Source organism: Fusarium tjaetaba (genome assembly GCF_013396195.1).
Source record: "Fusarium tjaetaba strain NRRL 66243 chromosome Unknown NRRL66243_c0000172, whole genome shotgun sequence".
NCBI classification, from domain to species: domain Eukaryota; kingdom Fungi; phylum Ascomycota; class Sordariomycetes; order Hypocreales; family Nectriaceae; genus Fusarium; species Fusarium tjaetaba.
In genome coordinates this window covers 1-13,137 of record NW_023501368.1, presented here as the reverse complement: position 1 = coordinate 13,137, position 13,137 = coordinate 1, and the positions used below count along the sequence as shown (strand labels likewise).

The 13,137-nt window shown below is 50.3% G+C and overlaps 5 protein-coding genes across 5 annotated transcripts; 1 reads left to right on the top strand and 4 right to left on the bottom strand.

Moving 5' to 3' along the window:
* Positions 1 to 132: 132 nt before the first annotated feature.
* On the bottom strand, positions 133 to 528 carry FTJAE_8162 (uncharacterized protein; the record flags this gene model as incomplete). Its single annotated transcript, XM_037354950.1, has 1 exon — positions 133 to 528. One exon carries the CDS (start codon positions 526 to 528, stop codon positions 133 to 135), a length of 396 nt encoding a protein of 131 aa, XP_037204750.1.
* Positions 529 to 2,060: 1,532 nt separating this feature from the next.
* On the top strand, positions 2,061 to 3,801 carry FTJAE_8161 (HAT1-interacting factor 1; the record flags this gene model as incomplete). Its single annotated transcript, XM_037354949.1, has 4 exons — positions 2,061 to 2,738; positions 2,791 to 3,029; positions 3,091 to 3,439; positions 3,502 to 3,801. 4 exons carry the CDS (start codon positions 2,061 to 2,063, stop codon positions 3,799 to 3,801), a joined length of 1,566 nt encoding a protein of 521 aa, XP_037204749.1.
* Positions 3,802 to 4,256: 455 nt separating this feature from the next.
* On the bottom strand, positions 4,257 to 6,386 carry FTJAE_8160 (u3 small nucleolar RNA-associated MPP10; the record flags this gene model as incomplete). Its single annotated transcript, XM_037354948.1, has 1 exon — positions 4,257 to 6,386. The coding sequence occupies one exon, from the start codon at positions 6,384 to 6,386 to the stop codon at positions 4,257 to 4,259; it is 2,130 nt and encodes a 709-aa protein (XP_037204748.1).
* A 1,026-nt stretch (positions 6,387 to 7,412) lies between these two features.
* Positions 7,413 to 7,952, bottom strand: FTJAE_8159 (peptidase yqhT; the record flags this gene model as incomplete). The annotated part of the gene is made up of 1 exon (XM_037354946.1): positions 7,413 to 7,952. The coding sequence occupies one exon, from the start codon at positions 7,950 to 7,952 to the stop codon at positions 7,413 to 7,415; it is 540 nt and encodes a 179-aa protein (XP_037204747.1).
* A 1,921-nt stretch (positions 7,953 to 9,873) lies between these two features.
* On the bottom strand, positions 9,874 to 10,872 carry FTJAE_8158 (MAF1-like protein; the record flags this gene model as incomplete). Its single annotated transcript, XM_037354945.1, has 1 exon — positions 9,874 to 10,872. One exon carries the CDS (start codon positions 10,870 to 10,872, stop codon positions 9,874 to 9,876), a length of 999 nt encoding a protein of 332 aa, XP_037204746.1.
* Positions 10,873 to 13,137: the final 2,265 nt, after the last annotated feature.

Sequence of the window (13,137 nt, the reverse complement as noted above, 5' to 3'; positions counted from 1 at the left end):
CGGTATCAACCAGCCGAGCAAAATACCCCATCCCTCCTCCAATGGCCGTCTTTGGACTTGGCGACGGTTAATATGGATGGATGCTCACTCAACTCGCTTCAAGCTTTCCACCTCGTGATGGAGCGGGCGCACTTACATAACGGTCTTACCACCAATCGTACTCGCCTTTGCCAGGGTCTCTTCGCAATCCAGTACGCATAGGGTTGGCAAAACGGGCAGAGCACCTGGTTTGTCGGGATTGTTGTTGATGACATGATATTCCTCATCATGTTCCATAAATGCCCCGTGGAGGGTCTTGCCCTTGTTAAAGAAGTGCATACTCTTGACGCAGTCGCCGACGGCCTTTTGAGGCTCAGGTACAAACTCCCAGCCAAAGAGTTCCGTGTACCAGGCTTTGGCCCGAGGGACATCACGCACTGGAACCTCGAGCCAGCAAATTTGGCCGAGTGCTTCCTTGATTGAGGTCAGCTTGGCGTGCTGTATGTTAATGTCGATACTGTGTACCTGGACGAGGTGTTCTTCACACATTGTGGGTGGCCGTGTTTTGAATTGGTATTGGTATATGACTCTGGTATAAGTTGAATGGTCTTCTATCCGAGGAGCGATTGCTGCAGCACTCAAATATATATACCTCGGGGTCCTGATTACCTCCATTCTTGACAATCCCCTTGATTTACTCCCAACTAGACTACCTATCTCGATCAATTGACTAAATTCCGTCAGAGGCGGTTGCTGCCTGATCATGGCTTGTCTTGGAGCCAATGGTTATCCCCTTGGCTGAGACTAAGGCACATGACCTGGCGTTCAGCTCGCGCCAAGATACCACGATGCAACGCGTGCCCAGTCGGGTCGATTAGGCAGTGAACTCTCGTTTTTACGCGGGGCTGATTTCTCGGAGTTGAGAAACTGTCAAGTGGTGGAGTATGACGGACAAATTGTCAGGGAATTTGTTGAGCTGAACAACATGGGTAGTACCAGTGTCATGAAATGATATCCTCTTGAACAAACCGCTGGTTGTAACTTATTAAGGAAGTAAGTTGTGGATTGCATCGCAGCGGATGGATGGATCTTTTATTGGCAGCCCGATAATACCATGGAAAGTTATAGCGGATAAATCAGTGAGCCCGTTGACAGTCCAGACGGTCTGGACGCCATCCATGTATATAGTTCTCAATCCATGTGGTTTGGTTTATGTGTTGGTCATTTGAACTTCCATACCATACAGAGAACCGTCACAGACAACACCATGAATATCTAGATGCAGTCAACTTGACAGAGAAATGCACGGGGTTTATAATATCACCACAGTTCATTAACATGGATACCAACATCAGCAAATAATTGTCCTTGAATATAACTACCTACCTAGTACTTGCGTCAACGTATTTCATATGCATTCTCTGCAGGGTAGGGTCCATCAGAGGATCACTCATGCTAGGCGAAGCGCAAACATGTGATAGCCTAAAGGCTTGAAGTTGTCCCAACGCTTAGCTTTTGTATGTGTAAGTCCCAAAGTCCAAAGAAGCAGATGATGGGTATGGGCCCTCAGTAACTTAGGTTGTGATTGCGCATAGAGTTGAGTATCCTGTCCATCCATTAATTAATAACATCTCACTGAAAACAGTTGAAGGAGCTTATATGGAGCTCAGCTCATCTCATCAGCTCATACGTACGGGCTAACAAAAGGAGCTCCAAGCTTCTCAGGTCCCCCACCAACGCCATAGTCAGCCAATCGAACGCGCCTAAATCCATCCCTCAGCACGATGGCGCGTCATAAGCTATGGAGGCTAGGGCACCTGTACCATAAGGTAGGTAGGTTGAGTTGCGCCTAGGTACATTCCCAGTCGCATCACCTGGTCGCCTTTACCGTTGCTGGGTCGTCTTCTCTTTTTTTGACTGTCGCAAACCTCCACCCGAGTTTAACTTTCAATCATTTCATCTCCCAACAACCACAAATATCCATCTACCATCTATCAAGTTCCGAAGTCGCCTTCGCTATTCCTCCCTTAACCCAATTGACTTCATCTTTTTATCTGACACGCATTCAGACCTGATCCGCAATGTCTGAAGCTACAGAGCAAACTGCGCCTGTCGTGGACGAGACGGCCAAGGCCATCGAAGAGCCCCAAGTTTCCCCTGAGAAGCCGGCTGAGGAGAACCCAGCCGAAGAGACCGCGACCCCATCCGTTGATACTCTCGGACCCTCCGATGCCCAGAAAGCTGCAGACCAAGCAGAGTCCACTACCATCACTCCCCTCGTCGGCACACCCAGCGTTGGCACACCCAACACCGACTACCTCATCGCGAACGATCAAGACCCCAACTCTAAAAAGGTCACAATTGCCGACCTGTCAGCAAAGGGATCTGCCCTCTATGCCCACAAGAACTACGAGGAGGCCGCTGAGGTCTTCTCACGTGCCAGTGTTCTTCAAGCCGAAGTCAACGGCGAGACGTCACCTGATAATGCCGAGATCCTTTTTCACTATGGCCGCAGCTTGTTTAGAGTTGGCCAAAGCAAGAGCGATGTTCTAGGAGGCCCTGCAGCTTCTGAGAAGAAGAAGAGCGCAGAGGCCAAGTCCAAGAAGCCTGCGCAGACCGAGGCACAGAAGGTGACGCAAGAAGGTGTCGGGATTGTTGCCGAGCAGGGAGAGAAGAAGACTGAGGACATCAAGGGAGATAAGAAGCCCCTGTTCCAGTTTACTGGCGACGAGAACTTTGACGAGTCAGACGAGGAAGAGGTATGAAGCTCCACTGAACCATAATTTAGTGGCAGATACTGACTTGTACAAGGCCGAGGGCGAAGGTGAAGAAGAGGAAGACGATGATGACCTGGCTACTGCTTTTGAGATCCTCGACCTTGCCCGAGTCTGCTTCGTGAAGAAACTCGAGCTTCTGGAACAGGAGGAATCCGAGACCAGCGGCAAAGGCAAGGAGGCTGCAGAGGGCGATTCGCCTACCGTCCGGCACGTGAAAGAGCGTCTTGCAGACACTCACGATGCCCTCGCTGAGATTTCTCTCGAGAATGAACGGTACGCGCAAGCCCCCCCCCCCCGATTTTTCAGCTTTGTCCTAACCACAACACTCATATAGATATCCTAATGCCATTGAAGACGGAAGAACCTCGCTCAAATATAAGCTGGAGCTGTACCCTGAGGAGTCAGAGGTCATTGCTGAAGCTCACTTCAAGCTTTCACTGGCGCTGGAATTCGCTTCTGTGACAACTGCTGGTGACGATGGCGCAAATTCCAAGCGAGAGGAGATGGACCAAGGCCTGAGAGATGAAGCCGTCAAGGAAATGGAGCTGGCCATCAAGAGCTCAAAGCTCAAGCTACAGAATAAGGAGGTCGAGCTGGCCACTATGGCCTCCCCTGAGGATAATGAGCTGGCACGCAAATCCATCCAGGAGATGAAGGAAGTCATTGGGGACATGGAGCAACGAGTGAGTCTTTGTGCCTCCTAGCCCCTTTGGGACGTTTTTGAATTATTTTGCTGACTGCCTAGCTCGTCGAACTGCGCAATGACCCCATTGACGCCAAGGACATTCTGGGTGCTGATGCTGGACCCATCGGCGGCATTCTTGGAGCTGCTCTTGGCGAGTCTGCTGCCGAGACCAAGGCCCGTGTTGATGAGGCTAAGAAGACAGCAACTGATCTTAGTGGACTTGTCCGCAAGAAGAACAAAGACGAATCTGCCGAGGAACCTGAAGCGGCACGCGCGCCTGAAGCGGAGACCAACGGCAAGCGAAAGGCAGAAGAGCCCGCTGAAGATGCCGAGACCAAGAAGGCCAAGGTGGAAGCTTAGGGTCGAGGTCAATGGTATTAATTGGCTACCATTTCAGCGGGAAAAATAACTCAGGATGGAGTTCAGGGCATTGTCACATTGCGACGGAGGGAAAGGAACGGGACAAAAAGGATGGGAATTTTGAAGCAGCCAAATGTTACTCTGAGTATGTGGCAAAATGTAAACTTACAGCTCTTTGATGTACGATTAGTTACGCGGGACGCTCGGCACAATGGACGGATTCAACAGGAAAGGTGTGAGCATAACTCATGAGTGAAGACGAGTACAAAGCTTGATCTTTTATGCATTAACCAAGTCACTCAAACAGGAATCCACTGTGGACATATGAAACCTATGCAACCAACATGAAAATGCGTTCTTATGAAGAATCGCTCGCGAGCCATGCAAACACCCCATCGTTACTTTTGAAACCCCGAACCAAACTGCAAAAAGGAATAATGCCCCTTGACCATCTACTACAACTTGAAATTGCCGCTCGAAGCAACCTTGGCAGTCTTTGCCTTCTTGCCATCGACGTCGGTGATCTCTCCCTTGCGGTTGATGACCTTGACGCCTCCCTTCTTTAGCTCGGCGATGGTGTCGCGCTGCATCTTGGCTCTCTTGCTGACAACCTTCTCGCCGTCGACGCCTCCAGCCTTGCGCACGCGCTCTTTCTCGCGACGGCGCCGGCGGGCCTTGTCCTCGCGGGACATCTCCTGGCGGGCGACAGGAAGACCGGCCTTGGTGACGACTTCGCCGTGGGCTGCGTTGCCCGTGGCTCCAGCCTTGTAAACTTCTTGAGGAGCCATGCGACTGCTCTCGCCCGTGACGCCCTGGGCTGTTGTGGGTTGGGCATCCTCCATTGCGACAGTGGCAACGTCCGCAACGACGGATAGTGAGGGTGCTGTGGGCTTGGGTTTGTAGTGCCATGAGCTGAGGGCGTCCAGACGAGCGCTGACATCCTTCCACATCGCCTCAACCTCCTTCTCCTCGCGCTGAAGCTTCTCGTCTGATTGGCTGACATAAGTGTCTGGGTTTATATTCTTGACGTGCTCTTCCTCGTACATCTCGGCCAGACCCTTTGTTGCCTTGGTATCATCGAGTTCGACGAGCCCACGACGAGTACCTGCGGCTGCACCTTCGGTATCCGGACGTCGGCGAATGACCTCGTCGAACTCTTGAGCGAGAATACGACGCTTGATGAGGTCCTCAATGCTTTCACTGACCTCAGGAGTGATGACAGGCACGGGCTTGCCAACATGCTCGAAATCGAGATCCTGCTCGAGTAAAGAGTTTACAGGGCGGTCAACTGCAGCAGCTTCACCAGAGAGAGTCCACTCACGCTTGGCAACGGATGCAGCCTCAAGCTTGCGGATCTCTTCGGCGAGCTTGGCCTGTCTCCGCTCGTGTGCTGAGCGTCTTGACTTGGGATCTCCAGCGGAAACATCGGAGAGGGCATCGTCTGAGTCCTCCTGTTCTGACTCGTCGTCAAAGAGATCTCTGCGAACATCGGCCATGGCTCTTTCAACGTCGGCATCGTTTGGCTGCTCGGGCTGGAACTTGACAGACTTTTTGGGCTTACCGCCATTCGACTTTCGACGTGGCGGAGCAAAGAAGTCCTTATAGTAGACATCATTGGCATTGAGACCGTTGTCGTCGTCATCCACAGGCTCATCCATATCCATGGCCTCATCCTCACTGTCGCCTTCTGGGGCATCGAGAGCCATGTCGCCAAATGTAGGGCCGTCCTCCTCATCGTCGTCATCTTCATCTTCAGAGACTGGCTGTTTAGCAGCCTTCTTAGATTTTGAACCTGTTGTAGGGGGAGCCAAAGGATCCGCGTCCCAGTTGATCTCCTCATCGTCGCTAGCTTGATCCGTGTAGGGATCTCCCTTTGCGTCCTGCTCTTCGAAATATTGTGATTGTCGGTTGAAATCGTCGAGTGAGAAGAAACCATCGTTGAGACCGTCGGGATCCTCCTCATACTCTTCAACCGGTCCATCCACTCCCTCGTCTTCCTCATCATCTTCCTGATAATCGTCTCTGCCTTCTTCAATCTCCTCTTCATCATTTTCCCAGTCGTCATCTTGGCCATCTTCTTGAGCTTCGTCCACTGATAATTGTTCCTCGTCGTCGTCGGACCCATCCTGATCGCTCTCGTCCTCATCGGCGGAGTCTACCTCGAAGCCATCCTCTCCAAACTCGAGCGTCTTGGAGTCTGATGCGTCAGCGCCGTTGACGGCAATCTCCTTGCGCTCCTCCAAATCTGCCAGCGCCTCTTCTGAATATTTCAAGACACCGCCAATAATTCTCTTGGCCTGTTGCCAAACCTGGCCGGTCTCGAACCCATCGATATAGACCTTGCGCATTTTGAGGACATCCTCGCTATTTGCAGCACCTCTCTTGCGCTTGCGATTTTCCTTTAACCTCTCCTGCTGCTCATCGCCGACTTGCGAGGCGAAACCTTCGAGGGTGTGCTTGACAAGATTGAGAGAATCGGTTGGGATGGAAGCTGTGGGTTGAAGAAAAGCGTGTCGCTTGCCCTCGGCCAGGCTTTCTAACAGGGCCAAGACGTGGCTATTTGTGAGAGAATCGGGGGCAGCCATTGCGGGCGGCGCGGCAGTCAAGGTATGTGAGGTTGAAGTGAGCGATGGCGACGTCTGGACGGCCATGCTCTGGAGTTTTTATCGGAAGCAGAGCTAATTTGCACTGCTTTGTTACCGCGGCGATAAATGGTACATAAGAGCCGTCGTGTTGCATGCGATTGCCGTTGCGTGAGATGACTTTGTTAAGTCGAAGCTGAAGACGACTCGAGATGAAGCGAAAGTGGTTGACGGCAGGAAAAAATTTGGGAGACTTGGGTGAGGCCCCGCGACGGGTGGAATCTGGATGATTTGATTGGCCAATCAGCCCATGTCAAGAATCGCGATAAGAGAGATAAGGCACGGGCCGTTTGATCGATTCTGAGGATCATAGGCACTGCTAGCAAGGAAAGGACATGTTCATCATCTACTATATAATATCAAACGGTTGCTTTGCTAGTATTGGCACAAGAATATCCGTAACTAAAACGATACGTTATCCCACCTCGAATACGTACAATAGAGCAGATGCCTACTCGGTTTAAAGACACATGCGGATACGGTGACCTCAAGAGTGCATGCTGCTGTATTGACAGCATCGAGCTTCTTTGTTGCTGAGGCTGGAAAATGTAGACCACACCCTCACCTTGAGTATACATAACTTTTGTCATGCATCTCAGATGCCTCAACAGTGATCAGTTCCAAAACTGGAACCATTCAGAGTCCACAGCCATCTGCATACTCGCGAAAGGTCAAGCCCGGTCTCAAAATACTCACGTTGTGATTAACCTGTACAAGGGCAGTTCTGTATAGCTCCTTTTGCTACTCGGTAGAGGATCTAGAGACTAGGCCAGCGTGAAACGTTCGTGAGAAATGAGAGTAGTATCCATGGCAATCGACTACGTCTGTGTCTAGAGGTACGAGGTCGTTCTTCTGGATGACATAACTCGCTGACTCCTGGAACCAAGGCCTTGTTCGTGGGATAGTGCTAAGGAGTCGGGTCTCGATATAGTCTCTATTGAGTTCAATTACAGATTTGTGCATGACTGATCAGAGTTGGTTCTCCATAAGACCTGGCGCGATTGAATCGCGTGGTTTGCCTACAGTGACCTCTGTTGCGCGAAGAGATGCGACAATGCATTTGACCTCCTCAGGCGATTTGATAGTCCTTGCCATCTCTATGGCTCGTTGAGCAACCACAATGTTGAGGCCGAGTTCCTTGAGGGCCATAGCAACGTTTGCATTTATACGCTCCAGACCAACTGTGGCACTCCGTTTCCCAACAATACTCTCGATCATATCAACCATCTCTTGTGCCCATTTCCTCTCCCTATAGTGGATCTTGGGGCCGCTGCTCGTAAACGTGACAGACTTTGCTGTGCGGACTTCATCGACAGTCTCGTGGCCCTGGGCCAAGTGAGTGAGGAGACAGCCCGTAAACTCGAACATGATGGATCGAGTGGCCATAAGGAAAAGATACCGTGTGGGAGGGTTCCGTGCTATGAAGACTTGCAGGTTCCGAGTACCAGTCACATAATGGATGTTGACTCGATCACTGATGATGGCAGCTTCGAGGCCATATTTGACCATCTGGTTTCCTGTACGGTCAAGACTATAAACGAACTGCCTTGAGATTCATCTCCCCATTCTCACGGGGCTCGATCTAAGAGAGCCAGATCAGCTCTCTCAGCATGCCAGTCAAAGTTTGCCACCGTTGTATTCGAGACCTAGGAAGCTATTCTCGTGCCCTGCCCTCTCCCCTCGAGCTAGCCTTATAGGCAACACCATCCTCGCAGAGAAGAGGGGTTCGTATTCACAATCCGACCCCAAAGCAAGCACATGTGCTACCCAAGACTGTATTGTGACTCCTGTAACTTTCTTTCAGATTGGAGCTTGTTCCATCAAGACACGCTGACTTGGCCTGTTGGTGGTAGAACTAGATATGGTTCCTCCTCACTGTCACCATTCATCACCGAGGCCACACAAGTACATCTGATAGCCTTTCACCCCTTCAGTCTACACATTGAAGTTGCGTAGAACTAATTGAAAGCATATGGTGGCATAAATTCTTTCTGAGAGAACCCGGAAACCAAGTATTAGTCATGGCTCAACCACGTTAACCTCTGACGGATACAATATGCTAATGTAGTAGCTACGGGTTGCTTTCTCGAAGCCAACTCCCAGTCTCTCTCACGCTTAGCCGGTCCTTATTTCCAAATACACATCAGAGAGTAACGACCCTTTGTGAACCCTCGAGGTCACCCCGGAAGTGACAAAGACAAGATACAAATATCGTACCAAGAGCCACCTACCAGAAGTTCTTCGCCACCAAAATCAAAATCAAACAAAGAACCAACCACGAACTTAAACATATGCCGCCGAGAAGTCAAGTGGCATACTGTCCATGGATCAAATTCGTGGGATGCTAAAGTGTTTGAATGGCCGGATGATTTCAAAGTTCCATGAGTGATGGTAGGGGCGGATACAGAAATCAGGATATATTTGAATATCACTAGCATATACGTAAGACACACCCGGTACCGTGCTCAAAGATAAAGTCATGCCAATGACAGTTCAAGCCAGATTTGAATGCTTGCCCGTGTTTGCGTACCGAATGAATCCTAGGTGTATAAAGCTGTTTGCATCATGCAAATACACATGCATCTTCTTACACATAGACTTGCTCTCGCCTAAACTCGAGATCGAGGAAACCATGATCACCTGTGACTAGGATATTTATCCAGGGCTCATGAATGAAGCCATGAGGAGTTTAAAATCATGAATTCGCAGTATCGTGTCAAAGCAATTACCAGCCTGACTAGCCCATGGCATGTATCCCTCAACCTATCATGTACATCATCACCATAAAACCAGGTCGTTACTCTCACCCGAATTCCCATGCCGCCAGCGCCAACTATCATCCCATGCCATTCCCAAATGAGGACACCGAGCCACGATTTCTCATCATAAATCCAGGCATAGCCGTGTCAGGCGGTATTCCAATCAAAAGCAGCCAAAGCCGAACCCAGGTTAAAGGATATAGAATAACAGTGCTCGAAAAAGAAAGGAGAGAGATAGAGGAGTAAAAAAAAAAAAAAGATGCAATAATTAGAACAGAGAAGCCTGCAATCATCTCCAGGAAATAGCAGGTTAAACAAGCAGACCCCGAAAACGCCCTCATGTCGCGGAATTCCAGCCGCTCTCACCGACCAGAAGCCTAACCGGGCCTCACACTTTCATACTAAGCAAATGGCACGTCAAAAGAAAAGAGCATAAGGCAAGAATGCTCGGAAAATGCAAAAAAAGTGAAGCAAAAGTCGTGTGCTATTTAGCTTCGTTCGTCTCGATTTGTTGGTATCGAGCAACCCTGGTCGAGATTAGGACAGTGCTGAATGTTGAAATAATGCAGCAAATGATGATTTTAGAGAAATGCGGCTGATGCTCGGTTTCGAACCGAAGAGGCCGTTTCTTGAAGAACCGATCTATCATGACGATTTGGATCGAATCGACCCTAGATCTCCATACGACCCGCGACATCATCGCTCATGGACCTGTCAGGACTGCTATCGAGCATATCCATATCCTCGATATCTTCGTCGAAGTCTTCATCTGAATAGGCAACGAGATCTCCGTTCTCTCCGCGATTCCAGAAAAGACCGTCGTCATTGAGCTCCTCGTCATCCTCATTATATGGCACTAACTCAGCATCTTGATCACCAAGCCAGTAGTTGGCGCGTTTCTGCGCGCCAGCTGATTCCAGATCCCGTTGGTTGCTGTGGTTCCTGGCCAGATTTGTGGGTCGGAGAGTTGGGCTATGAGACGAGATAACTGGCACAACGCGGACGTAAAGATATGCCACTCTTTTCAAGGTGCGGTTGAAGAAGAAGTAGTGTGAAGCCCAGATCGCACTCTCGTCTTCCTCAAAAGGGTCGCTCTCGGGGTTGTAGCTGAAAATAGTACACTCGTTGAGGTGCATCTCCTTGTCGATCAATGACCAGCATTGGGGGCCCCATATCGAGGTTGTCTCACTGCCTAGCGAGGAGCCGAGGGATTTGGGTTCGAAGTTAGGTCTTACGTTCTGAAGAATTGAATCGAGGTTGACCATAACGCGACGCAGGTTTCTCTCGCGTTTGAAATCGTTGGGTCGAAGGACATGAGAGAAATCGTAGTGTGGGTGACTCGCATTCAGTGTCGCGATAAGGTATGCAAATGTCTTGCGACTCGAGAGCTCGGACAAGGGGCCGAAAGCACTTGAGTGTGAAAATAGCTGCATGCTCGGTGATGTAGCAAGCATGTGAGCGCGCTCAGGTGGTGATAGGCTGGCGCCGAGCTTGAGCAGGGCTTCGTGTTGCGAGTTTAGATCGTTGTCGATGTTTTTGTAGAGCTTCTTGTCGGAACCTGTTGATTTCGTCGTGTAGAGATCGCACCCGCCTGTCACGCTACAGTCGGGTGTGTTGAAGTTCAGCGCGCTCGTCACCGCTTCGAAGTCTTGTACTGGTAGATACTGCATGTGCGCGTTAGCATGTGTCGGACGAGGGGTTCCTCCGTGGGGTCCCGGGGCTGCTGACCTTCATCTTGAAAGCGGAAGAGCACTTTGAGGTCGATTCTGTGGTGGGAATGTCGCGGTGTTGATGCGCTGGACCGTAAATGCGTGATGCGACTGACTGGTTGAGGGAGCAGTCAAGGGAACAGATTGCGTCAGCGTGGAGTCGCGGTGGGCCGGAGTCGGAAGGTGACAGTTGTCGCGATATGGAAAAGATGGCGGTAAGCGTACGATGGCGGATGTCATAAAACACGATGTCGAAATCGGTTGCGACAATCGATAATGCGGCGATATGGGGTATTGATGATTGAGGAGAAAGAGGGGGACAATATTGTGAGGGTGAGGATGATTGAAAGTGGGCGGAAGGAAGTCGGGAATTAACGATCGCCGGAGTCAGGAGCAGGTACAGTTCGGGAGGGGCGAGGTCAGGAACTTATTGAATCGCCCTGGACAGTAATCGGCGGCAGATTCGTTGCTGTAACGTTGAGAGATACAGTGCAGCCAGCAAGGACCCTGAGGATCTAAAAGACCGGAGATAAAAAAGAGATTGGTTGGCGATGACGGCAGATAATAGGCACTGATCAAGATTGGACAGGAGATTGCCGAGAACCTGGTCGATTCAATTGATGATGAAAGGGGGAGATTTTGGATAGAGATAAGCAAGTAACAGGGTTGAGGTTGAGGTTGAGTTGGTTGATACATCCATGTGAATAAGCAATAAGCAAAAAGATAAGGTAGGAACCTGGTTAGTTTATGAGACCAAGGAAACGGAAACACAGGATGACTGATTGAGGGGCCGCAATTGAAAGGATGGATATGGATGGATAGGTAGGTAGGCTTTGGGTTAATGGAATTGGCCGGCTTCGGGATAGAATGGTTGGAGTAGAATGGGATGGCCTGTTGGGCTGTCTGAGGTCAGTCAGCGGATGAACGGTAACTCTGTCTCTCGCTTGCATTGCGTTCTCGTCAAACAAAGACATTTGAGTCCACTCAAATCTGGTGTGATCCTTTGCTGCAGTCAGCCACGGGATCTCAAAATCAGTCACTTTTGCTGAGAGCTGAGTTGAGCTGGCGTGAGCTTGGACCGGTTCCGGCCCTGGTCCGGCCAATGTTGAAGAATTCCGGGGATCGCGCCAGTTCTCGGTACAGCCAGTTAAACCATGGATATCAACGGGAGCCAAGAGACCCCCAGCAAGCCTCATGCTTCATCCTTTGGCTCTCATCAGACAAACCTCACGGACTCTGTTTTGATCAGCTCTTCAGTGTCAACTTACAATCCAATCGTTTTGCACATGCCCTTAATTACGATCTGTTGTTCGAAGACCCGAATGTCTAAGTTTGGCGTATCGTAATAAGGGGAATGCTCTCACGGCAACTCCACGCGATTGATCAGCGATAGCGAATGGGGCTGAACTCCGAAACCACGCGCTTCAGTCGACCGCTATGATGAAATAGCCCATGCTCTCTCATGGATGGACTAGGCCCATCTGCAGTCACCGTCTAACGTCAGTTGGAAATTGGAGAAACAGGAAATAAGAAATAGAAACAAGCATATGAGGTCAATCGTTTTCTCTTGATTCCAGTTGTGGGCCGAGGTGTTGCGACTGAGCAGTGCGGTTGATTTTGGCTTCGCGAAGCACAGGAGGTGGTGACCCAACGTGCCAGGCTGACCATTTTCAGTGGGACACAGCCTCTGATGACAATCATTGCTGTTGTTCAAGGGTCGCTCTCCTCTCAATGTTGCGTCGACGTTATGACGGGTCGAAGACGGGAGACAATCTCTCTGCGCTGCCCGTCATAGCTGTCGCAACACCATCGCCCACAGGCCTCATCTCTTGATACGAAAGAAGGTGGTTTACCACCGTCAAAGATCTACAAACAAGACCAACACGGTCGGAGACTCCCAAAACACCATCTGCGCCTATTCCCACGATGTAAACATGCGTGTCCTCTCTTCCCATCGAAGAGATGCCCAGCCGCCTGAGACTTTCCCATTACAGAATTCCTGACTCCTTGAGCGACGCCAATACTTGTTCGTCGGCCTGTTGAACCAAAGTTAATTCTCGGCCAGTGAATATACTGCAACTCGCATGGAAACGCTTGGTAGGTATTGGTCGATCGCCTCAATCCGACGCTTCGGGAGCGGTGTCGAATTGATGTTGGGTAGCAATTAAAAGGCCGTCAAGGAGGTTTACATGATCTTTGTAACTTCGTCCTCGACCTTGTTGGAGG